The sequence below is a fragment of the Dicentrarchus labrax genome, unplaced genomic scaffold (assembly GCF_905237075.1).
Source record: "Dicentrarchus labrax unplaced genomic scaffold, dlabrax2021, whole genome shotgun sequence".
Classification (NCBI taxonomy): Eukaryota; Metazoa; Chordata; class Actinopteri; family Moronidae; genus Dicentrarchus; species Dicentrarchus labrax.
In genome coordinates this window covers 8,179,404-8,205,898 of record NW_026136715.1, presented here as the reverse complement: position 1 = coordinate 8,205,898, position 26,495 = coordinate 8,179,404, and the positions used below count along the sequence as shown (strand labels likewise).

Genomic DNA, 26,495 nt, shown 5'->3' with positions numbered 1-26,495 from the left:
CCCCTCTCCAGTGTCTTATGCTCATACAGAAGGGCAAAATACACAGGAGAAACATTTAGAACTGTGGAATTCTCTTTGCAAGTCAATACAATAATGGCCACACAAACACAAACCTACACAGCTGAACATTGTTAACTCCATGATTTCACATAAAACCACCTGATTACACAACATTGAAAGAAATAACAGGAACCCTTTAAATTTTGCACATTTTGCTTCTGCTTTGCATTGTTTTCTCCATTCCCATCATGTCAAGGATATTGCTTGGCTTCTTTTATGGTAATGTCTGCTTTTTTCAAATATTTTAACTGTGTAATGGCAGAGTAACTTGGAAAGAGTAATTAACTTATATCATGTGAAATCCTTTTTGAATTTTGCAGCTCCAGCTCTCTGTCTCCTCTGGCTTACAAACCATGCAGTGGACTCAGTTCAGCTGTCGGCTCCAGAGGTGGTAACAGCAGCCTACGGAGGATCTGTGACAGTCCCTTGTCAGTACGACCATCAGTTCAGAGAAAACACAAAGTACTGGTGCAAAGGAAAGATATATAGGCTGTGTAGGATAGTGGTAAAAACACCCAAGAACAGGCCAAGTAACAGAAGCTTCATTACAGATGATAAGGAGGCAGGCGTCTTCACTGTAACTATGACTTCTCTCAGAAAAAGTGATGAGGATATGTACTGGTGTGTCATTGCCAGAAGTGGAACGAACATCTACGCCGGTGTCAGGCTCTGCGTCTCCCACACAGGTATACTTCAGCTGGGTAAGCTCAGACACTTCAACATAATACAATGCTACAACAGCTTCTTGCTTTAATAGTGCTCATTTATTGCTGACCTAGAAAGACAAAAGCTCATATGACTGACTCTAACTTCCAAGCTAAAATCAACTAATTGTCTCCATATGATGGCAAATATTGCACTAGGAGACAGGGTTGATAAGTCAGTATATGTCATTTGTTGATTTTTAATGCAAAGTGTTATTTTCCACAGTGATAACAACTACCACCACCACACCAACCAGTTCATCACCGATGGCACAAGAGGAAATAATGTGAGGATACGCTATGATTTCCATTTTACTGTTGAGAGACATTACAGTTAATACAACTGAATACATAGAAAACATATGAACATTTAAATTCCATGTACAACAATAATTCTGATCACAGTTAATCTTTTTCTTTGTCTAGTTGGTGGACGGTTCTGCGTTGGATCCTCTTCATTTTAATATTGTGTTGTTTGGTATCAACACATATTGTTGTGTGGAGGATAAAGACTGCAAGGAAAATATGGCCACACCTACAATTTAAACGCCAAAGCTCAAACATTTATGACTGATTTTGGCAAAACCGTAATTTTGAATCATGGGTGAATTATAAACACGCTTGTACTGGGGCTACAAAATTATTCCTGCACTGGACACTTTATCAGTGTGTGAATTAAACTGAAAAATAAACCAAGTGAAAAGTGGCTTTCAGACTCCTTTTTTTCTTAGCATTTAAATGATTAAAACCTCATTAATTTCAGTGCCAGGGCCTAAGATAACTTTGGGTCTAACTTTTGAATATCTAATCAGCTTAAAATTAGCCCCTCTGGGGAACTGAGGCTGTTGGCTTTTATTTAATTCATTTGTAGATCTTATATGAACATTCATAGGGGATGGTCCTCCTTTTGCATTTAACCACCTGTTTAGAGGGTTTTAAAGGATCAGTCAGTGTTGTAGGCTCACTCCAAAGATCTAAAAGCTATGCAGAATAAAAATCCCTCCAAATGTAAATCAAGGCCCAACTCTTGTGCTGCTTTTAAAAGACAAAACATGTACAAATAATGAAGTTGAAAAGTGGTGAAGGAACGATCACACCGGACGCAGACGTCCTCTCAGGTTTTAAAGCTATTATGAAGTATGGTATCATATGAAACTAAGAGACCATTGGTACCAACCATGTCAAGTTAGCTTGTCAAGAAGGGGGGTAAATAACGTTTCAAAGTTACATTAGGCTCAATTTTGGCAATGGAAAAAATTTCTCACTTATCTGAAGATATCTGAATGAAAACAGACCTTTTTCACAGCAGCCATTTTGACATAGAATAGTGGAGACAGGTGTTACCAATGTTACTAATTAAGCCTCCATTCCATTTAGGGGCCGTCCACACGAATACGTGTTTTTTGAATCCGGATAAATACTTTATCGTATCGGCCTCGTGTCCAGACAGATACGGCGTTTTCAGGGTGTGAAAACGGTATTTTTTTAAAACGGATCCCAGAGTGGGAAAATCCGAAAACGCTGGATTGCCCAGAGTCGTCTGGACGGCAAAAACGGATTAGCCGCCGCCGCTAGACGCGTCATAACAACAACAACAACAACAACAACAACAACAATGGCAGACTACTACTACTTGTTTGTAAACACTGCATGCTCCATGGCTTCTCTGCCGGTTTTACTGTATTGGTGTGGCGGCGTCACATCGCCACATACAGGCCTGGCATATGTACTACAGCGTTTTGGGTAATTTTCAGTGGATCCGTGTGGACGCAGATATTTCTGGAAACGATTTTTTCGAAACGACATCGTATTGGGTGAGGCCGCGTATTCGTGTGGACAGGCTCTTAGTATAGCAGAGCCTTTCCAGCGAGCCAACATGTAAAACAGCAGCACCCTGACTATTTTTGACCTGAATGAAACAGAACCTTAATTAGTTTAAAATTGGTAACACCTGCGGTACTGCTTCTATTTCATGTCAAAGTGGTTGCTGTGAAAAAGGTCTATTAGGTTCTATGGGAACCGACCAGTCTCCCCTTTACAGACACACCCACTTTATGCCAGTCCCATGCAGTCTTGGGCTTGGGAACCAGAGGATGACCGGTGCAAGTCCAGCACAGACCACGGTGTGGAGTGTGGACTGGTAGCTGGATAGCTGCCAGTTCACCTCCTGGGCACTGCCGAGGTAACCTTGCGCAAGGTATTGTACCTCCAACTGCTCCTGTGGCGCTAATAGGTGGAAGCCCATCACTCCACCATCTCTCCACATGTGCATGTTCATGAACCCTGTGTGTGTATGTGTATAGTATTGTATTCTACGAGTTTAATGTATTGGCCTCTGAAGACCAGCACAGGTAGAACATCAATCACTTAATTTCTCTTGTCTATCTATCAGATGTACATCTATCAGTCTTTTTTGTTAACATACTGAATGGCCTTCTACCTGCTCGTGCACTGTGTGAGAGCAGATTCAGGTGAGGATGCAAGGTGGAGGGATTTAGGAGGTGATGTCACCACTTCTGCTGCAGGAACCTCTCCAGGAACTGGTGTCAAGACCAGCCACCATTACCAGAGAAAAACATCCTTCAAAATAAAAGAACAGAGAGATAACAAGTATGAATAAAATCTACAAAAACTACACACAGGGGGAAAATACCTCAAACTAGCAACTGTAGATGCAATATTTACATTTTTAACATCTACTTTAGTACCTATCTCTTAAAATACATGGCGTCGGATGTCGCAACGCACGCCTAATGTTTTACTGTGAAGGGGACGTCCGGGATTATTCTATCCAGCTTGACAGTCGTAGTGGGAATCGGGACTTTGAAGCTCCGCTCTGAATGTTGCAAGTTGCTGCTCGCTGGTGCCAACGCCCGGCGAAAGACATAGCTAACGTTAACTAGAGGAGATACGGAGGGACATTGGTACGTAACTCAAACATTTACTGACATCTCCGTGTGCCGTTAGATAACAAATACACGTCTGAACATTGGTCTCCTGCTTCGGCCTCAAAGCCATCGTTAGTTTTACGAGCCTGTATTAGCCGGCCGCTTGCTAAGCTAGCTAGCATTGTCTAGTGATTGCTAGCGCTGCGTTAGCGTAGCTTGCCAACCGATGCACGCAAACACATTTTTATTTTCCTTACTTAAGTAGATAATGTCATATTGGGTGATTAACCCTTTAGCTTAATCGCACATATTGTAGTTAGCCAGGTAATTGAGCGAATAAGCAAGTGAATAACGTTGTCGTTAGCTAATGTTAGCCTATTAGACAGTAGTGGTGATGGGGTGTGACACAAAACACAGCCTTTCCCCTTAGACCCCATGCTTAATCAGAGCTGTTATTAGCAGTGTAAGTGTTCATGTTAATACGATCTAAAATATTAACTGTCCTAATTATCATCTCTCTCAGCAGCCAGCGGTATTGCCAGCAGAATCAGAAAGCACAAAGATGCAGACTATCAAATGTGTGGTGGTGGGTGATGGAGCAGTGGGAAAAACCTGCCTATTGATCTCATACACCACCAACAAATTCCCCTCTGAATATGTACCAACAGTAAGTAACTCCGGTGTGGTTTTACAGTCAGATGCATGCTGATAGACAGTCATACTTTGGTTAAGAAAGTAAAGCACTCACGCCATGATATTCACTTTATTCTTTTCACACAGGTTTTTGACAACTATGCAGTAACTGTAATGATTGGGGGTGAACCATACACCCTTGGCTTATTTGATACAGCAGGTAAGGTTATGTTTTACTCTTTCAATTTAATTGCACTCCAGATTGAATTCAGATAAGTTGTTACAGGGCTAAGCTAATTTGTACTGTGATCTCTCTATAGGTCAGGAGGATTATGACCGGTTACGACCACTAAGCTACCCACAGACAGATGTCTTCTTAGTTTGTTTCTCAGTTGTTTCACCTTCCTCATTTGAGAATGTTAAAGAAAAGGTGAGTACAAAGTGTTTATCTGAAAGCAGTGGAGTTGCTCACCTGCAAACACCCTCTACTTCTAACTATATGAAATTAAACTGCCTTCATGGCATACTCCATCATATTCTGCTCTGTATTACTCTGGGATTAGAGGATTATAAAGTAGTATAGCAAAGTATAGTAAGAAAAATAATAACAAAAGTGACAACCTACTCTTTAAAATAACATTAAACTTTGTAGATAGGTTGTTGTCAAACTACTGAAATAATGGTTCATCTGATACATGTTTTTCAGGGTGTTGACTCTGAATGCAATATGTACTGTTCAGTATTTCTCCTCCTTGATACTTCTATTTGAACGTGGAAGGCATTTTTAACAGGCAATCTCTCAACCTACGGTCACAGATAATGGTCTAAATAAAAGTGTGAAGTCTTTCAAAAAGCCACGTAAACATAAAAACTATAAAGTGCAGCCTTGCCATACTGTTTCAAATATGTAAAACAAAACCATGAATGTTAGGTTTGTGAATATGTCACACATGCTGATGTGGAACATTTCTGAAATATCTGGCTAACTGTGGATCCTGTTTTGTTTAATGGCCCTCTAAAAATAGGAAGTCCTGGACATGGTGGTTAGAAATGTGATCAAAATACAAATTATTTTTTGTGACCAAATTATATACCATAACAAAATAATAACAGTAATAATAATTCATATAAATATGCAAGAGCAGACGTTCCTTAACAAGTCTGGCACAAGACAAAAAAGGTTAATACTAAAGGAAAATACCTTCCTTCCTTTTATCCTCCATCAAAAACCTGTAACCTCCCTTCTCCTTATCCACCAATCAACAACAACAATCAGTTTTTCATCATCATGAATTGACTTCATAGCATGTAGCATAAATTATAGATGAGTGTACCTGTCTTTTGGTAATGAGTGTTTTTGTCTTTGTGTATTTCTCCAGTGGGTTCCTGAAATAACTCACCACTGTCCCAAGACTCCATTCCTGTTGGTAGGCACTCAGATCGACCTGCGTGATGACCCCTCCACAGTGGAGAAGCTAGCTAAGAACAAACAGAAGCCCATCACCCCCGAGACAGCAGAAAAACTTGCTCGCGACCTTAAGGCAGTCAAGTATGTTGAGTGCTCAGCCCTAACACAGGTAAGACCTCCCATTTAAAACTGGTGTGGCAAGCATGCTTAAATGTCAGTTTCCTAACATGGGTGGAAGTATTTTGCCTGTTATTTTGCTGACAGCATTTAGCTAAAAACTCCATCTAACTCTGGGTTGTGTGCCTGTCTTTCTCCCTTCTTTTCCTCTTTCTGTAGCGGGGACTGAAGAACGTATTTGATGAGGCTATCTTAGCCGCTTTAGAGCCCCCTGAAACTCAAAGAAAGAGAAAATGCTGTTTGTTCTGATGTCTTCTTGCATCTTGCTTTGCCTCTCGATCGTCTGCTGCTTACTCATTGTAAAGAAATGTCTGTCACTAAAATAACCACAACGCTCTTTTAAACTTTAAAACTTTGTGCCCATTAACTTTTTTTCCTTCTGTTCATGTGTGCTTTCTTTTCAACTTGGCCTAATCACAATTATCCATGCTGCCTGATATGACAAGAGTGCCAATCTTTAATTCTTCCTTCTGCTGTCAGCAACTTGTGTGCAAGTCTGTGTAACTGTACATGACTGAGTTTGTTTTTGTTTTTTAAATTGACATTCTGTTATTATCTCAGTATTGAGCTCTTCAGCATCAGCTGTAACCTACAAAGAATATTTATGCTACATTCTGTCTTAGACAGTAATAACATTTTTTTCTACTGCAGCATCAAACATTTCCATGGGCTTTTTGTCTTTACTCAGACAAGTTGATCATGAGGAGAGTCTTGTATAATGTTATTTGAATAAAGGAAAAATTTTGATCGCCCTGCTCCATTTCTACTCAGCCTTTTTTTTTTTTTTTGCAATTAGTTCTTTGAAAATGTTAATTTGTATTTGGAACACAGCCCTGTTTTGAATATTAATATTTTATTTCCACAGAAAGGATTAAAGAATGTGTTTGATGAGGCAATACTGGCTGCCCTGGAGCCTCCTGAACCTAAGAAAAGGCGTAAATGTGTTCTGCTCTAAGTTTCGTCGCAGCCTTCTCCACAACAGTTTCCATATCTAGGTTAACAGTACTGAAGAGGTTTGCTGCTCAAGCACATTCCAACATAAGTTGAAGTATCATGAAATATTTGCCTTCTGACTGACTTAACCTGAATACATATCCAATGTGTTGAATGCAATTTTAAGATTGAGCAACATTTGATGCCGTTTGTGATGATTGGATGCAATTGAAATCGTCTTACATGACGTGAACGCTCGACTTAATACATCAACAGACTGTAGGTGAAATTGTTGGATGACGTTGCAGTTTTTACCACATTATGTTTAGAGTTCATTGTGCACAAGTGTTCCAGAATAACGGACTATGAAGTGATATGTTAATTAATAGAACTGTTTAATCGACTGCCTTGTGAAACATCAACAAGCTGAAAATGATGAGTTAGTGAGATGCTCAAATTATGTGTTATGTCCTAAATATGTTTTTTTTTTTTTTTTTTTTTTTTACTTTTCATGTAATTACCTTAAGTTTATCATTTGTATCATCTATATGTTCAACCCCGGAGCACAAAACTGCATTTGGTTGACACTGTGTCATTCTTCCATTACTGGTGGAGTGTCTAGCTATATCAATCCTGCTTAAGTCATAGAACTCAAATATTTTCTTTTCCAGACATACTTTTCCGATAGAAGCTAGCTGTATTTTTACATTATTTCCTTTTCAATGTTAACATAGCCTCCGGGCAGATCCAAGTAATATTTGACATAAAATGACATTTCTAGGCTATGATCCACCATAGTTCTAGTTTGCCAAAAGAAGACTTCAATAAATTGACATTTGTCAGAGTAGAGCTCCACAGAAGCCGACGCAGTAGTGGGAATTTGAGTTTTAAGTACAATGTTTACACTCCTTTTGGAAGTCGCGTATCAGAAATAGTCATTGTCAATTTAAGTAACGACACGTGAGGAGTTGGAGCACAAAAGTTTGCCAGTCATTAATTTTGTTACATAAGTGAGGTCACAAGAAGGTGATGAATGCGTATCAAAAGTTGCAATGTTTAAACTTTGTAGGAGTGTTTCAGCTGATAACCCCAGGTTAATAAACTGAATTTTGTAAACTGAAGATACTTGCTGCTACGCTGCAGCATCATGAAGTCATTGTGACGGTTCCTAGAATACATTGTTTGAGACCCTGTGAATATTTCTGAGTGACTGAACTAGCACTATTTGCATTTGTCTTTTGCTATGTCCATGCCTGAATGATGGGCTTGAATTTATAAATACAGTGAAAATAACTCATAACTTATTGACTGAATACAATGTGTGCATTACTGATACTGCGATGCAGAGATCCCAGATGAAACTGAAAGTAACCAGGAAAATGTTAAGAAAATTAGTTTCTTTTATTCAATTTGACATCAAATTTGTACTGTATCTTGCATCACAATGTAACCAGTATTAACACGAATAAACCTAATTTCAAATACTACATGTTGTCTGACTTGATGGTTATGTAAATACAGGTTACAAACTTTTAAAAAGATGACGTGGTGCGAGGAAATCCAAAATAAAACATTCTGCAACAAAAAACAGTTTTACAATTCTTTAGCATCATAATTTACACATTACATAACAGTGCAAAGAATATTATATTTAGGCTGGGTTGTCAAACAGTAATGCTGTAGTATTACAATAGCATTCATAGACAGATTCCCTTGTGAGCTGAGAGATCATCTTTTTGAATTTTCTTTTCCAAGGCCATGTAGCATTCATTCCGGCCTTATCATGGATGTCAGAACTGATTCCTTCATATAACTTACACATTATAATCACCCCACCTTAAAGAATACACAGAGAAGCCTATATACTGTATACATAATGTATATGGCATCTTTTTCTACCACTTACCATTACAGTTGGTGTACGAAAACACAGCAGGTAATTTAATTCAAGCTCAAGTGTACGTTTTGATTAAAAATAAGGAATGTTTAATATCGAAGGTGAAAGATATTATGGCTGTTCTCAAACTGAACTCTGTTCCCAGGGAACCATAATGGCTCCTTGGTACTAAAATGAGCTCCCTGCAAACATACTGTATGTGTATGAGGATCCAAGAAAAAACATTTGTTTAACATGTAAAATGGCTGCAGATAGAGGGATGAGGGATAGATAGATAGATAAGGCAAACAAGACTGTGCAATTTTGCAAGTTCTGGCAAAGGCAGGAAGCAGGCATTAGATGAATCCCAAAGAACTACGTGTCCATCGCTGGACATATCTCAACGCAGCTGTCGGTAATACGAATTCCATACCATCCTGCCCAGAACTGTGTGTCCTTGCCTCCGTGGGTAAAACGGATGTATCTCACTCCTGGTCCATAGTTCTTGAATACATGGGTTATCTGAAAAATAAACATCAGTAAGTCTACAGTTGTCCTTGTGCTTTGTACCTCCTCTGAACTTCATCGTATTAATTAATGCCTCTGTACATACCTGATTCCATTTCTGATCGTTCCACTGCTCAAAGTAAATAGTGTCAGGGGAAAACGCCTTGATGGGTCTCTTTCTTTGATTCAGCAGCGCTACATGGATCTTGTACTCACTGCCACAATCCCATCGTGGTGCATACCTAATGTAACAAAGGCACAAGCACGGGCACGTGGATCAGGTACCAGCAACTCGGTTTAAATTACAGTGGCAGAAGAAACACATTCCTGTAAGTTTTCATCAATATGTTTTGGATATTTCTTTTAATCGAGATTTAATTTGAATCTTACGTTAATCCCCAGGGACAAACATATGTTCTGTGCTGTGGGAATAGTAAATACGTTTATTTTTACTGTAAAATCACACAGTGTCTCATTCCACAGTATAAAAAAACAAAAGCTAGAGCTGTAACTGAGGACAAACAGTGGCCTCCTTCATTTATAGTTGAATGAAGTACTGTCTGTAATAGTAAAAAAGCTACGCCATTTTATTAAGCATGTGTATCTTCATTTGCCCCCAGTTTTACATGGTATTTATTGGGACTTACATGAGCTTTGTATGTTCATTATTATCTATTTTTTAAATTTTGATCAATCTTTCTGGAACCATTTCTGAAAGGTAGCCCCTCCGAGCTCATGTTTTGTTATTATTTGCTTACATGTAATAACTGTTTGTACACACACACACACACACACACACACACACACACACAGGACGCAAATGAAGATTGGCGAGCTCTACATCAGTTTAGGAAGAGTCATGAGAGTATGTGTTCTTCTCACCAATCAGAAATTCTGATGTCTGGCTGGAATTGATCCATAAACGATTGGTTGTAACCTTCCATCCCCAAATCAATCAGCTGCATCTTCTTGCACATTCTGCAGAAAAACAGAGTTTTAGCGACTACATAATAGAAATGTAGTATATCTAATAGTAGCCATGTGTTTCCCCAACCACTGATGGTTAGTACTCACCCGTAAGAGGTCACAAAGTTTTTCTTGACTGTCTCATTTGGATGTGGCGTCATAAGGTCCTCTATTTTCCAGTTATCACCACCATTCTCCAATATGTGCCAGTTGTTCATTTCATCTATACAACGAAGAGGGTTGATAGAGAAATGATGTGGTAATAATGACTGACTGATAAAGTGTGAGTTACAAGCTCTGCGGCTTCTTACCTTCTGCTCTTGGATTCTTGAGCAGATTTCTTCTTTGCTTGCACAGGAAATAAAACAACCTCCAGTCTTCGGGGATTTTGAAAGGGTCACGGAGGCGATATCCTTCTCTTCTGCACCTCTCTTTCCAGAAAGATTCACTGTCGGCCACTTCTTTCCACTGATGGCACACTAACCGACAAATACAAACCACCTGGTGGTAAGGAAGATTTAGGAAGATCTCCTCCACGATGTCCAGAGGGACAGGTAACAGCTGACAAGAACAGAGAGGACAAAGATAAGCTTAAAACTCTGGATAAGAAGTTTTCAGACAAACACCGACTTTGGACTAATGCACCCTGCTGTTTCCACAATCACATTATCTAAACTAACCTACATCAGGATTTTATATCAGGATTACACAAACAAAAAGTGATAGAATTAAACAGCTCTTTTTTTACTTTGAGGGATTTATGTTATTGTCTCCCTTCTAAGGTGAAAGTGAGTCATTCATGCTTCAAACATGAAACATAACAAACTCATAAAGTCAGATAAAGTTTATAACCAAACAGCCTGTATATTAGTACATTTACAGACACATGAAACGGTGGTATGGTTGTAATCCAGTCACTTTTACTTTCTACTGCAGCCAGGTGCAGCTCTGTCAGCAGTGTCAAACACTTACTTCTACCTGTCCCGACGTTGAGGGGTCCGTCCCCGCACTGTCACTCCGTCTTGAGGTTGAATCTGAGCTCTGAGTTGTACCCATAGCTTTAGCTTTCCTCTTCATGCCTTGCACAGACCCAGGATAGTGTTTTGTTGTAGTGCTTCTTCACAAGCACCTACAATCTCCTCTCGACCTTAGCGAAAGATTAATACGTGTGTAACCGCTTAAATGTAGCTAAAAAAAACGCCACACACACACACACACACACACACACACACACACAAACACACACACGGTATGCAGTTATTTATAACCGAGAACCGATAACACACAACGCGGAAGTGCTTCTTCTAGGTGAAGACATTTAATACGTGAGGTGAAGTAAAAGTAGCCACAACACTAACGTCTCCTATAATCCTAAATTTAGCAAAATGACCAGCGTCACTTTCGGTTTGACCTCTTTTATACGCCATCTGATGGGTCATACTTTGCAGAGGACACCGCTAGCTATCTGTTGCCCACGGTTGCGCTCGTTATTCATCCCAGGATACTCGAGCTGGACGCAAGAGACGCCGACGGAGCAAGTCGAGGAAATAACGCAGCACACTCGGTTGCCATAATAAACAGCGGCGACTCACGTACTCCCATCCCCAGCGACGGTCTGTCAGTTTGCTGCTGACTCCGCCCACCAGAGCGGGATTTCGGTATACGCCGGAGGGAAGTAGCGAACCCTCAGGCCATTCCTTAAAGAAAACTTCCGGTAGCCTATGTGTCAACCCTAAAGATCCTTTAAAAGAGTCAGCTGGGGGGGATATTGAGAATGTGGGGGTTTGTTGAGATGTACCCGTTGAAATAAAACAGTATAGATTTGAAACACATATACTATATTTATTATACTCATATATATATATAGTTTTTATAGTTACTACTACTACTTATATAGATACACAGACTTACCATATTCTACTGTATTGCATATAGTGTATATATCTTTATTTTAAGATAAGATATTCCTCTCTTGATTCCCCATACGAGTAATTGAAGTTAGAACAGGGAAAATGTAGTACAAACAGCAAATATAATAAAATACAAATACAAATATATAGTGAATATGGTCCATATGGATAACTGGAATTGATAACTGTTACAGGATATTGTGCTGTATTGTTTTATTCTCTTTCTTCACTCTTTGCACTACTTTCCCTGCACTGCTGTGCAAATTTGAATTTCCCCTATGAGAGATCCATGAAGCAACATCTTATCGTTTTTGGTTTTTTTTTTAGTATGACCTGAACTTATTTGGGAATGCAAGGATGGTGTGAATCATCTGTAAACGTAGTGTTACAGGAAATGTCTGAAATTTGACATTTTAAACAACGTATCACAAATTTTGTTTTTGTATATTCGAGTAAGTACTTTAAGGAGTTCAAGCACACAGTTTTCTCAGTCAGTTGTGACAGACATTAGTTGACAAGTAAAAGATAATGAATGCCAGCCAGCACAGTTTGTATTAAAGGCATGCTATGCAGTTTTCCGGTTTTGTCAAACAGCTACCCCTAGAGTCGCTGCTTGTATTTAATGTTAACTTTCGTAAATACCACTCACCAGAGCCGTCTCTATATACGGCTCTGCGTCTCTGCACTCAAGGCCTGTACATGTTCGGTAGGATGGAAGCATCGGACATCGAACAGGCAAAGATAGACTCCGAAGATGTCTACTGACCAGGTAACGTCTGAGTGAATGCCTGCTAGTGTCTTCCATTGAGGCTGCTTCTTATGTCACTGATGTATGTGACATCGTGCCGTAAAGCAATTCATGATTCTCGCGAGATTTGGCGGGACGCCACCTTTCAGACTTGCATTGCTGGTTCTGCCAACGGCGTCCCTCTCCTTCTTTGCTATCGGGATAATTCGCTATACTACGAGTTTGTTTACCATCGAAATGACTTTGAAGCTGTTATATTAAGGTAAAAATCTTGCATAATGTGCCTTTAACTGCTGTGTGTGTGCTGTAAGCACTTTACACTCACTTTGAGATCCTGTTTTTGGACTTTTGAATACAATAATTAGTACTGTTTTGTATTTCTGTCTGGTTGGGTGTGAAGGTGATTTGTAAATATAAATTAAAAAAACCAGCTCATTAAAATGTATACATTAATGATACTGAGATGTAAAGAAGCTGAGGCTAAAATAAAATTAGTTTGGGAGTCTTTGATTTTTATTTATTCTGACATTAAAGTTATACTTTCATATACTTCTGATAAAACAGTACAACAATGCAGAATCACAATGAATCGGTACCGTAACTTCAAAAAAAGTATGTTGGTAAAAGACTTGATTACAAGAATAAAGTGTATACAAATAGAGTATAAAATACCAGAGCAGACAGGACTGATTAATACAAAACCTAAATGATTTTAAATGGAACAGATGTTATGACAAAAACACTCAAAGAAAATACTAATTTTCTTCATTGTACCTTAAACATCACTGAGTGGTACAGAGTAGCAATGCAAACAGACTGTGACATTATTTTGAGGAGAAGGATTTGATTCCCAATTAGGTCATATAGTACTTCACTGTTCACCTGATGCCTTCATATGACTTATGTTATTATTCATCCACCTTTTAATGAACAAAGAGAAGAGGGAAACAGACATCAGACAGGAACTTAGAAGAAAGGTATATAAAAATTTTTTTTAAAAAGGATAATGTATGAGACATACTGTTGTAACAATTCTTATGACCGGTTGTCATTCAACCTCACTGAAGAGTAGAGTGAATGTAACATTTCATGAAGAATACACGTATTTATCGTTTAACAGATACAGAAACATTGTTTTTACATGTTAAAGAACTGCAGACTTAAGGTAAAGTGTGTAACATTTTGGAGGCTGGTGGGTGTGGTTTGCACAGGAGAGAGGTGTGGGGAAGGCTTGTGGGAGCAGTGCAAGGTGAGTGGATTATCTCAGCTCACTGATGTAATCACACTCACCTCTGTTAAGGCAGTAGTGTGCTGTAACTTCAAATAAAGTATGTTGGTAAAATACTTGATTACAAGAATAAAGTGTATACAAACCGGTTTGTATACACTTTCATTCAACAACACTGAAGAGTAAATTGAGTGAATGTAACATTTCATGAAGAATACACATATTTATTGTTTAACAGATACAGAAACATTGTTTTTACATGTTAAAGAACTGCAGACATAAGGCAAAGTGTGTAACATTTAGGAGGCTCTATTGGTTTTTATCTACAGAGGGAGCTGGGTCCACCATGTTCAACTGCCATGTTTCTACAGTAGCCCAGAATGAACAAACCAAACACTTGGTTAAATCAAGGTGTGTCAATTGGTTGCAATATTACCACTAAATGCTTCACACCAGCTCATAAAAAGTGGTTCAAGTTCTGGCAAAGGCAGGAAGCAGGCATTAGATGAATTCCAAAGAACTATGTGTCCACTGCTGGACATATCTCAACGCAGCTGTCGGTAATACGAATTCCATACCATCCTTTCCAGAACTGTGTGTCCTTGCCTCCGTGGGTAAAACGGATGTATCTCACTCCTGGTCCATAGTTCTGGAATACATGGGTCATCTGAAAAACAGTAGAGTTGTCCTTGGGCTCTGTACCTCCTCTGAACATCATAATAATAAATGACTCGTGCTTTGTTCATACCTGATACCATGTCTCTTCAGTCCACTGCTTTAAGTAAACAACTTCAGGAGCAAACACCTGGAGAGGCCTCTTCCTTTGATTCAGCAACTCTACATGGATCTCATATAAACAGCCGCAATCCGTTCTTTGTGCATACCTAGTATAACACACACAGAGACACCCAATCATGTACTAACGCTTAGTAAGTGATTTAATTTAGCTCTACAGAGTATTCAATGTGGAACTGGTTTAATGTTTTAGATGAAATTTTGATAAATCATTTTGAAAACAGTTCTTTAAAAAGCTCATAAAAGTTTTAATTATTCAAGTGTTTCTGTTTTGTTAAGCATAACAGAGATTATACCGCATTTACCATTACCATTACTTATCAGTTATAATAACACTTGACATTTGTTAACAGGGTGACATTGTAACAGTGAAATGTAAAAAACATTAGTCAAATGATCAGACACGTTGTAAACAAGCCAACAAGTGGAAGCTGAAACAGGAAGCCAGAATGTAAGCTGTTATGGATATTTACATTATATACGGTAATTAATTTTCCTATTAACTCTTTATTTTCTCTTCCAGATAAGTTTGGCTATATGGGTGTGTGTTTAAAACCTGTGTTTAAAACCTATTTTTAACAAATCTCCAAAATCTCAGCAATTAACTTGATGGGTTTTCTCACTGAATTATCCTTTTATCAACAATAATCAGTAGTTTTTCTTACCAATCAGATATTCTGATGGTGGGCTGGAATTGATCCATAAATGATGGGTTATAACCTTCCTTCTCCAAACTGATCAGCTGTGACTTCTTGCACATTCTGCACAAAACAGAAAATGTTTAGCTACTACTTCACATGAATATGAATGTACGAAATGAAATGGCCATTGTTTTGTAAACCTCTCTTGGTGACTACTCACCCAAAAGAGGTAATAAAGTTTTTCTGGACTGCCTCATCTGGATGTGGCACTCTGATTCCGTTTACTGCCCATCTATCCCCACCATTCTCCATGATCTGCCAGCCATTCATGTCTTCTATAAAAAAAACAAAAGAAAAGGGTGAGAGAAATGATATTGTAGCGTACTTCAGGAAACTGATGGCCTTAATCGCACCAAATGTTGAGTAAAATTCGCTCTGTGGCTTCTTACCTTCTGCTCTTGGATTCTTGAGAAGATTTCTTCTGTTCTTGCACAGGAAGTAAAACAACCTCCAGTCTTCAGTTTTTTTTGAAGCATTACTGAGGCCATATCCTTCTCTTCTGCACCTCTCTTTCCAGAAAGATTCACTGTCGGCCACTTTTTTCCACTGATGGCACACTAACCGACAAACACAAACCACCAGATAGGGAGGAAGATTAAGGAAGATCTCCTCCACGATGTCCAGAGGGACAGGTAACAGCTGACAAGAACAAAGAGGACAAAGATGAGCTCAAAACTCTGGATAATAAGTTTAGTTTTGAAATCCAATCCACATACAAAATACTGTTAATGATTTCAGCTCAGAAGTTGTTGCTTGTAGTGTAAATAACAGCGCACTCTCTGCTGGATAAACACAGCAATGACACCATACCAGAAAACATATTTCATATTGCCACGTGGAATACACCGATACCGATAAATCTGGCCAATATCGACCGAAATATTATATTTAGTCTAAAGTTAAGTAAACGTACGACACAAGAGTCCAACTGAAACCATTTAAAACACTTACATCTTCCTGTGAATCCGAGGTTGACGGGAATGTCAGACCGCGTCCTTTGGAGGAATCAGTGCTGTGAGTTGTACCCATAGCTTCAGCGGTCCTCTTCATGTCTGAGACATACGCCGGCTAACAGACGCCTTTACAGGCACTAATATGAAGCCAAATATAACTTAAAACAGCCACAATGCCACGTAGGTCTGAACGGCCACCGTTATTATCCGGAAATAAAACAACAACAACAACAACAACAAACAACAACACGGAAGTGCGGTTTGGAGTAAGTTTAGAGGCACGCGAGGAATGTTACATTAAAACCTTATCTTCCAGGGTGATCCAGCTCAGGGACATACCGAGACAGTTACTTTCGCTTTCGGTAACAAATTCCCCTTCCTGTTGCCAAGTCACTCCACCCACTGTTGGGCTAGTTACTCACAAAATGTATTACTTTTTTACTCCCTGCCAAAAGTATTTAATTACGCTACGAGTTATATTAGTTTCCCCCATAAAATCCAACATTCAGACTTATGTTTGTTAAAATCAAAGTAATATAGGGAATATACATACACCGCTGGTATTCAAAACCACATTTCCTCCTTGAGTAATTACAGTATAAGGGGACATAGTAAACAGTGGAGCACAGTCATTTCTTCCATCTACTGTTAGTCATTACTGTGACAAATGTCGTCTCAAGCCTTCTGGTAAAGCAAATGTATTGTTCCCCTGATGCATAGCTTCTTAAAACACGTAAGACTTTTGAGTTCTATTGGACATCTAGTTTGATTAATCATCGGGTACAATCAATCATCAAACCATATCATTCAGCTATCCCAAACCCCCCCCTCATAAATACATATTGGTAAGTGATTGTCAAACTCAATTTGAAGATGGGTTAATATGCCATTTTGGGTTTCAGGAAGCATTACGTCTGCCCTCTTTATGTTTCTTGAAAAAGCTGGGTTGCATTTTTCACAGGGAGTAAAACAATCTTTGGTCTTGCGGTGCTTTCAGTTAATCCACTCCTTTCTATTTATAGCACACTAACTGGCAAACAAGTGAAGGGAGGGAAGCTTCATGAACATCTCACCCAGATCAAGAAAAAGGATCATAGGGAGAAGAGCTGCAGTATAACAGACTAAACACAGCTTGTATGACAGAGTGTTAAGGGTGCATGCAGTCATCAACTGAAGACACGCAAAACCGATTTAAAATGCAGTGATAAACTCTCTTTCTAAACTCTATCCAATCACAACACTTCCCATATGCACTTTCCCCATGATGAACGTAATTTGAAGCTGTGCAGTGTCACCTTTGTTACTAATTGATATTCCCTTATTTCCCTTTTATGAGCTCTTTGTGCATCAGCAGCTGTTTTCTAGTTTGATCTCACACATTTCAGTAGTATCAAAAACATGTCATCAGGCAATACAAAAAATACACAACCTTTTTCTTTTTTTTTTTTTTTTTTTTTTTTAAAAGTACCAAAATGGTTAGCAACATGAGAGAGACTTATTTTAATAATATGGCAAATAAACAGAGGTGCATTCATGTCTTCAATCATAGGCACTGCAGTTTGTGTACAATACAGTACATAGAACTCGATCATAAATTACAAGCCATACCAAAAATAAATGGATACCAAGGAGGTTAGAAGACCTGGGAAACACGATGGTAGCCATTGATTTTGGTGTCACATTAGAATTTCAAGCAGGCCACAACCCTGTCCATGGATACTGAATTATCATCAATCCAGTCTGTGATGCTTTTATTCCGCTCTGCATATTTAAATGAATATAAAGACAAAAGGGTAAATGCACGATTTCTGAGTAACAAGGACTTCAATCCATGTCTCTAAAAACAGGTTTATCCATCTTCTGTCAAACAGCTGAGAGATGAGTCTTTTTGGTCAGCGGAGGAGCTCCTATGTGTCTGCGTCAATCCTGTGAGCTGTACAGTCGAAACAAGAACAAAGGAGTCAGAAATAACACTGCTGGCAGATAATATAGCTCAGTGGATTTTAGGAGACATTCTTTGAGTGGAGATCAAATATTTTAAGATATGTTGCATCAAATACTTCTACAAAGGCTTAGGGTTCAAGAAAATTCCCCCTGCTGTCACTAACATCTGAAACAAGGGCGGGTTAGACAGTTCAAGAGAGTATTCAATCTACCAAATTGTTAGACCTGCACTGAAGTTGCTAAATGCTACAGTAATGGGGGTGAAACTGCGTCACAGTTGCCACAGAGTCACTGCGCTGTATGCTACATGGGACTCACATTGCTTTGGTATCCTGAGTGGTTCTGTGTCTCCTGACAGGACTTGATGCATGACTCCGCGGAACTGATACAGCACCTTCAGGCTCTTCTCCTCCCCCACACAGGGATCGTAGAAGCCAGGGAGTCCTGACTGGAAAGACAACATAAAAGGTCACGCACCAGAAGCAGACTGAATCATCATACGGCAAGTTGAGGACATCAGTTTGTAACGCTTTGATAGATTTTTAACCACTATATGTACTATATATGAATGTTTTACACAGTGCTCTACAAATACTATCTACTGTATTAATGCATATAATAATTTTTTTTTACATTACATTACTGTACTTACCTTTATGGCCTCAGTGAGGATGAGTTTAGAGTCTTTCACCAGACACTGCAGTGGCACAGTAACATCAATGACCTTTGCCCTCTCGTGTTTTCTACTGTTGTCTGTCACAAACTTGCCGTACCAGGCGTTGAGGATGATGAGACCTGATTTATTGAAACAGCAGCAAGGATAATGTATATTAATTGGAAATGTTATGTTATGTAAATGGACAATTTTTATAAATCCAAGGTTGACAGACAAAACAGTAACAAAAAAGAGTAACTGATATTAAAAGTCCAAAACCACTAATCTCTTTCACTATAGAATAACTCAAATCTTGCCAGTAGTTTCAGCCACATATTTTATAACATAACCAGCGGAATTTTTGAGACCTGTTAAAATCCTTTTGTAAGTATATAACAAAAAGACGGCACAATTAATTTTAATTGCAAGCTGCATAAACAATACCGTAACCATTTCATAGACTGGCCACTGAATAAAGAAGAGCAGCTGTGTGTCTGTCATTACACTCACACAGACACTGCTATTAACTGTTACTTTACAAGTGCAAAGTCTAGGGGACCTCTGATGATACTAAAATCAAAGCAACCTCTACAGTGACAGATGTCATAAGCCAATTATCACTTGACAAACTCCCCCAGTGAAAGATTATACTATCTCTGCTGAGAGCTTTTTGTTAGCGTTCTTATCAAAAGCAAACTAAAAAGCGGCAATTATCACTAGTCAAAACAGAAGCTGGAAGGTCAATAAAAAATCCACTGAACTCTACTTCTCCGAACAGTTTTAACCCTGTTTAAAAAAACTATCCATATCTCCACAAAATCACAGTATCTAGTACTATCCAACATTTCCTGTTGCTACAATGGAAAGGATCACACACTGGTCTCACCTTTGCCAGGTGTTCAGTCCTTTCAGGTTTCAGTCATTTCAAGATAATCACTAAAGTCATGTATGTGCGTGTTTTTTTGTTGTTGCTAAAAGCAGATAAGTTGTGTTTCATATAGTGAAATCATGCCCTGTATCTCAGATTTTACACTTTGAAGTTTGCAACATTCAACCAGGCACCACAAACACATTTCACCTAAAATGTGAGAAAAACTGTAAATGTAAGAGAACGAAATAGTTTCACAACCTGCTTAAAAAACATTATTCCCAGGATAAGCTCCTCTCTAAAATATTACTGATCTTACCCATTCTAGACTCCTCAGCTTCAATAATCCTGCGCACGGACTCCTGCATGAGCAAGACCTTTAGAGAGACAAAAAAAGGGCACACAGAGGACAGGAAGAAGACAGACACAAACAATGAGATTTCACATCATATGGATTATACTGATGAATTTCATTAAGACTTTGCATCTTATCTAATCCCATCTTAGCCCTTTCGTCTGTCTGGTGTGGGACTTGTAATATTTCTTGACAGTCACCCACAATACCTGTCATCTCTTATCTAATGCTGAGCCACAATGTAGGATTGTGCTTACATGTAAGCCTGTAAAATACTCACAGCAGCCTCTGCTTCCTGTTTCTTCTTGGCTATATTAGAGGCTGAGCTCTCCCGCTGCTTCTCCAGGTCTCTGTTGAGTTCAAAGACAAATGGAGAAATTAAATGAGCTCATAAAATCTGGCCATAGTAATACATGCGGTGCCATATCCAATTAATTTTTTTGCATGAAACAAACAACTTAAAGTGAATGTTTCTTACTCTTCCTTCTGGGCCCGCACGTAGGGCCGAATAACAAGCTGCTGGATGGCGAGGTAGAAAACCAGTGGTCCAACTGTCGCATAAAATACAGCACTAGGCAGGAGTTGGTCGGTCAGGTGAATAGGGAAGAAATACGTCTGGCTGGCTCTGTTTAGCCTGCAAATAAAAAGTTGGTTTCATTCTTGATGGCGACAAACTGATGAATTGGTTAGTCTGTATAATATAGGTGGGAAATGCTGTCTGAAAATGGCAACATTTTCAGACAGCACTTCAGACAGTCAAAAATAATTAAAGTATTCTCTAAGCTATCAGCTGAGAGACCTGAGAGACACAGTAAAATATATGTGCCACAGTCTAAATAGAAATGCTTAATCTTTTAAACTCATATCACAAAAAGCCTCTCAGTGGGTTCCAATCCTGTGTCTACATCCTCAAAGATGCACCCCCAGCACAAAAATTAATTTGACTGGCTGACGTCATGATCTTGATTCCTGTGGGATCTGAGCCAACCAACGAACACTGTGAGGAAAACCCTCTGAAACCTACACCGAACAGGAAACTGGAGCAAAGAGCTGCACTTACTTGATCTTGAGGGAGACACCTTGGGGTACTCCCACGCTGACGGTGGCCCCCAGGACACTGTGTCGACTGATCTTCCTCTCAGCACCATACTCTACCACAGTCCCAAAGAAACCTGATCTGTAACATAAAGACAAAGTTACTACCTCTTGCTTGAATTTGAGCTGTCAGTGTTTGAACAAAAACTACTAACGATGCATACTTAAACTGATAGAAATTTGATTTGCTGTACAAACAGAATGCCACTAAAAAGTAATGACATACAACAGGGGTCTTAATATGAATTTATGATCGCGTTCTCTAAATAAGAAAAAGTGCACTTTGACAACATACTTTACTGAGCCCTTGATCTTTGTCTGGTCGTCATCCTGGAACTTGTACTGGTAGCTCATCATCACAAAAGTGTGAGGAATGCCAAGCTGCAGAGACCAAAAAAGTAAATGATAATTTTGGCACAACACTGACAAGCAACTAATCATTTACTTGTGTCTTGCCTAAGATTAAAATTAAGTATAACTGCTGGCTGCTAACCTGCATTGCGAAGGTGAAGTGAGTGCTCTTTGTGTCCCTGACTACGCTGGTGTTCATAGAGGACTGGATCCCCCAGCGCCACTGGAGATAGCCCATAGTGTTCTTGTCTAGGTGACGGGCCAGCACTGTGGTGACCCCCGGACGCACACCTCGGGATGAAAACTGAAGCCCGCATTGAGCTGTCACAAAGCTGAGGCAAAAAAGAAAAAAAGTCACTCAATTGTTCATGTGGTAGTAAAAAAAAAAAAAAAAAAAAAAAAAAAAAAATGATTTCTTTTCTCTTGCACTTTAAAACATACCATCGTGGCGTCAAGTTTCGGAATATCTTCATTCCAAACAGAGGTCCATGGGTGTCTCCAGCACCAAGCTCTATCTGTGTACATGCAGATATTAAAATGTTAGTGCTTGTTGTACCACACAGGCAGAAAGGTGATTTATAATAAAGAGAGGCAGAGAAAGAAGGTGTGCTTTTTATAGTATACATTACAAAATGAGAATGTGTGGTGCCCAGTGAGAATGCAGCATACCTCTCCCCACCCCTTAGCTGAGGTGACTCTTCTCAACGCCAAGTTAATGGTGCCCCCTCCATTTCCATTGTGGGTTGTCAAGGAGCCAGACAAAACAGCTGTGTCTTTTGAGGTAAGAGGAGCCTGCAGTAGAATACATAAAACGATTTTGTCCTCCCATAAGAATTTGCTCCAAAACAATATTATAGTAAATGCCACTTAATGTCCAGTATGTAGGAGTTAATGGTATCTAGCGGTGTAGTTGCAGATCTAGAGCCAGAGTTTGGTTAGTCCATTCTGGGCTACTGTAGAAACACTGTGGTTCAACATGGTAGCCTCCACCGAAAGGAGGCCAACAGCATGTAAAGATAAAAACGGCTCATTCTAAGGTAACAAAAACATAACGATTCTTAATCTCAGGCGATTATACACTAATGAATACATCTATGAACATTATATTCCTTAAGATCCTTAAATGTTACATACTGGACCTTTAAAAACTCATGTTGAATCCAGAGCAATCCATTACCTCTATGGATTGTGATATGTGCATCTTGTTGATTTCCACATGTGGGACACCCCCTCCAACCACATCCTCATAGTCCTCCTCATACCGGTCAAAGAGGTCCGTGGCATCAATACCCACACTAATCGTTCCCTGCAAATAACAGAGTGGGGATTTAATACTGTGTTAATTAATGATGTATTTAATAAGCACAAGAGGCTCTTTACATTACAGATAGTTTAATGTGAGGGTTGTTATCTTCCCCTGAACATACCTTTGGGTTGGTCCTTTGCTGAAGCCTTCTCTCCTCTCGCTCTTTCTGAAGACGCTCATACTCTTCTCGAATCTCTGCCGGGGTTCTTTTTCTTTCCACCACCTGGAGTAAGAAGATATGACTTGAATTCAAAGCAAGCGGTGGATTGGCTGCTTCACAGGTGGCAGATAAAGAGTTACTGTAGAAGAAATTTTGCCAGAATTTCATGCTCCCATAAGTTTCTCCAGCAAAAATATTTCTAAGTGTCGTATTTTGTGCTGTCAACCATCAATGAACTATTTCAAGGAGGTTAAATGAGGCAATGTCATATAGGACAGGAAAGTCTTGTTATGCCATGGGACTGCAATGCCAAACATGTATCCTTATGTAAAGTTTGGTTGATAATTGAAGATTAGTTGTGTATTGTTCCATAATTTAACTTATTCTCAAGTCAAGGCTCTAAAGGTTCTAAAGGCTGAACAAAACTGAAAACATATTTTATATACGTCATTTCTTTTGTTGCTCTTCTTGTGTTTCCATTGGCACACTGCAGGCATTAAAAAAACAAAAACATAATAAATATCAAGTGTAAAACTGATTTGTTATGCAAGTCAACAATCAGCATGGTCAAAATAGACATATAGCTGAAAGTCTTTATTTCTGTCTAAAGGAAACTTCCTCTTCTAACTAAAAAACAGTTTTTGTTAAAGGTTGACAAACTTAAACGGTATATATAAAAATATATATAAAGTAAATGTGTCCAAAGGGAAGTATATATATATATATATATATATATATTTTATTGAAAAACAAGCATCCATGGATGCAAATGTAAAACACGCTACCCTCACCACCCTGCTGAAGCAAAATAACATTTGGTGAGGTGAATAAAGCACAGTGTACTGTACAAGAATTGTGTGATGTATTTTAATTTTGATGGACTTCCATTGCTATGTTTGCTCTTGGCTAACAGTACAATATTTTAAAGAACATATTGGGTAATAAATTCACAATTCAAGTCTTCCGTCTGTACGTCATAGTATGTTTTATGGTTAAGAAAATATTGGACTGTCAGTCAACACAAACTGATTGTTTCTGATTGTATCTATGCATTATATGCTGTAAGGTGACCTTGACTGCCATTACATGTCATTTTTATTATTATTATTATTATTATTATTATTATTATTATTATTATTGACACTGTGCCCATTGTTTCTAAATTCGTGTGGTGGCTTGTTTAGGAATAATTGCCACTACTGACACTAACGGACTCACCTCCCATCCTTCAACATCGAGCCCTCGCTTGCCATAGATATCGTAGATAGCTCGTGCCTGTGGGTCACTAAGCACTAGAAAGACATGGACAACCACCAATAATATTAAAAATCACAATAGTTTGTTTTGTGTTACCAAATACTGTAATGCAGACCAAAACATATTCAACTCAACATCAACTTTATGTGTAGCTGAAAACGTTTCTTACCTTCATAAGCTTCGTGTACGAGGTTAAAAAGCTGTTCTGCTTGAGTTTTTAATTCAGGGTCCCGGTGTTTGTCTGGGTGATACAGCATGCATAATCGTCTGTATGCCGCCTTCAGCTCATCCTGTGTTGCCTGAAACACAGCAATGAATGTGAAAGAGAAGACTTGCGGAGAAACTCCACTGCTATCAACTTAACTGATAATCCAACACGTGTTTGAACTACATAAAGTCTTCCAACCCCGCTGAAAGGCCATGCAGGGTTGAGATTACTTATGACACTATAGTCTCACTAGAAACTAGCTGTTGTTGCTTCAATTCAGATTCTAACAGAGCCTATTACTATAATTATTACGGTTAAAATTAAGCATTCACATTCCTCTAAACTAGTCTATTTTAAGCCAACTACTTTCACTTTTTAAATCACTGACATAGAGACAAAGACTCAAACATTTATTAATCTATTCCTGAATTAAAGTTTGTCATGTAAACACATCCCCCCCCCCTCCATATTCTACCTTCCCATGCTCACCAATTTAAAGAATAATCTATTTATAAGAACTTTTCCACTGCAGCATGTTGAGTCGCTCTGGAGAACAGAATGTCCCTTTGCCACAAGTTGATTTTGTTTTGTAAAAAGTCATTTGCATATCGACATAATGTTCTCTATAATCTAATCCGAGTAGAATAAACCGAAAGCGTCGGCTCCGCACACATTACTGTAACCTGATCAACTGTTTCATTATGAAGTGCTGAAGTATAGGTGTAGCATTAGCTAGTTAGCACCGACCAGAGTCAAAAGATATCATTATGAAACTGAAATTATCTGTCAGTTTGTTAATATGAGCTCCCATATTACCGCAGAAACACCAGAGTCTTTATTTCACTTCCTCGACCGACAGCCCCTTGTTGGGTTAAAGTTGTAACCCCGACAACCTGTTGTGTGTCTCGTAAAGTACCCAGCCGAAGAGTCACAGCACACAAACCAATGTCGAGGGTCACAAGCTAGCCACCTAGCTGACGTTACATGTGATTATACGGCTCACCGTTCAATATCAACCGGAGGAAGCTCACCGCATGGGTACTACGCGCAGCCGCACAAACAACTATCCACACGACAGCGGTATATTTACCTCTCTTCTGACATTAAGCAGGGAATAATAATCATCATTAAGGGTCTCATCATCGTCCAAGGCAGACGCCATGTTTGTTCCCGGTCATGTCTTCTTTGTGTCATTTACGTCGCTCAAAGACTCCACCGCGCACTCTGTCGCCTCCTAGCGTTGGGGATGAATGACAAAAAAAAAACAACAGCAACTGTATTCACATGGCTTTTTTTTTTCATTAACGTGTGCTTTCCATTTTTAAATTTAAGTTGAATTTTTAATGGTCTTTATGAGGGATGGCGCTGGAGATACGCTAAATGTATGCGATGTGTTTTGTAAGTAGTATATAAGTGCTTATTTTCATCCTGCAACCAACAATCATTTTCATTTTAAATTCCTTAAAACATTAATATACTATTACTATTGATATTATGTTGCAAATAACAGTATTAAATATACATTCTAGGCGCAATAAAAAAATAACACTTTATGTACATGTATGCCTACTTCTAATGGTACTTTGTCTGCATCCTATCCACCTAGGAACAATTAAGGCAAGGGGGGATACAATCACTTCGCCACATTAAGCTCTTTCATTAGTTTAGTATTACTTTCTTTGCAATACCAGCAAGCAGTTGACTGTACAAGGCGCGGGAGCGGTTGGATGCAGAGGAGCTGTCCTTTCAGCACCCCCAGCTCAAACTGCATTTCAGCACTGACGGCCACCATCCTGTTAATATAAGGTG

The 26,495-nt window shown here is 39.0% G+C and overlaps 4 protein-coding genes across 9 annotated transcripts; 2 read left to right on the top strand and 2 right to left on the bottom strand.

Moving 5' to 3' along the window:
• The first annotated feature begins 226 nt into the window (after positions 1-226).
• LOC127377122 (CMRF35-like molecule 3) lies at positions 227-1,470 on the top strand. 2 transcript variants are annotated; one of them, XM_051424764.1, is made up of 4 exons: positions 227-279; positions 381-746; positions 991-1,051; positions 1,191-1,470. In XM_051424764.1, exons 1-4 carry the CDS (start codon positions 249-251, stop codon positions 1,336-1,338), a joined length of 606 nt encoding a protein of 201 aa, XP_051280724.1. In that variant the 5' UTR covers positions 227-248; the 3' UTR covers positions 1,339-1,470. The 2 variants fall into 2 exon arrangements, with proteins under 2 accessions (XP_051280724.1, XP_051280722.1); XM_051424762.1 differs by having other exon boundaries at positions 381-761.
• A 2,088-nt stretch (positions 1,471-3,558) lies between these two features.
• On the top strand, positions 3,559-8,290 carry LOC127377124 (cell division control protein 42 homolog). 3 transcript variants are annotated; one of them, XM_051424766.1, is made up of 6 exons: positions 3,559-3,688; positions 4,176-4,319; positions 4,433-4,505; positions 4,606-4,715; positions 5,665-5,862; positions 6,736-8,290. In XM_051424766.1, the coding sequence occupies exons 2-6, from the start codon at positions 4,215-4,217 to the stop codon at positions 6,823-6,825; spliced, it is 576 nt and encodes a 191-aa protein (XP_051280726.1). In that variant the 5' UTR covers positions 3,559-3,688; positions 4,176-4,214; the 3' UTR covers positions 6,826-8,290. The 3 variants fall into 3 exon arrangements, with proteins under 3 accessions (XP_051280726.1, XP_051280725.1, XP_051280727.1); XM_051424765.1 differs by having other exon boundaries at positions 3,565-3,688; positions 4,179-4,319; XM_051424767.1 differs by having other exon boundaries at positions 3,565-3,688; positions 4,179-4,319; positions 6,030-8,290.
• LOC127377121 (F-box only protein 6) lies at positions 7,284-16,858 on the bottom strand. 3 transcript variants are annotated; one of them, XM_051424761.1, is made up of 6 exons: positions 16,486-16,858; positions 10,464-10,713; positions 10,261-10,375; positions 10,069-10,164; positions 9,293-9,428; positions 7,284-9,201 (listed from the first exon to the last, which is right to left on the bottom strand). In XM_051424761.1, exons 1-6 carry the CDS (start codon positions 16,582-16,584, stop codon positions 9,055-9,057), a joined length of 843 nt encoding a protein of 280 aa, XP_051280721.1. In that variant the 5' UTR covers positions 16,585-16,858; the 3' UTR covers positions 7,284-9,054. The 3 variants fall into 3 exon arrangements, with proteins under 3 accessions (XP_051280721.1, XP_051280719.1, XP_051280720.1); XM_051424759.1 differs by lacking the exon at positions 16,486-16,858 and adding an exon at positions 11,125-11,787; XM_051424760.1 differs by lacking the exons at positions 7,284-9,201; positions 9,293-9,428; positions 10,069-10,164; positions 10,261-10,375; positions 10,464-10,713 and adding exons at positions 13,302-14,705; positions 14,787-14,922; positions 15,499-15,594; positions 15,695-15,809; positions 15,924-16,173 and having other exon boundaries at positions 16,486-16,857.
• A 1,114-nt stretch (positions 16,859-17,972) lies between these two features.
• Positions 17,973-25,901, bottom strand: dnajc11a (DnaJ (Hsp40) homolog, subfamily C, member 11a). Its single transcript, XM_051424832.1, has 16 exons — positions 25,777-25,901; positions 24,648-24,777; positions 24,440-24,513; positions 23,183-23,284; positions 22,933-23,061; positions 22,425-22,547; positions 22,197-22,270; positions 21,898-22,087; positions 21,700-21,785; positions 21,370-21,486; positions 20,788-20,943; positions 20,590-20,659; positions 20,274-20,331; positions 19,084-19,226; positions 18,750-18,879; positions 17,973-18,420 (listed from the first exon to the last, which is right to left on the bottom strand). Exons 1-16 carry the CDS (start codon positions 25,846-25,848, stop codon positions 18,395-18,397), a joined length of 1,680 nt encoding a protein of 559 aa, XP_051280792.1. The 5' UTR covers positions 25,849-25,901; the 3' UTR covers positions 17,973-18,394.
• Positions 25,902-26,495: the final 594 nt, after the last annotated feature.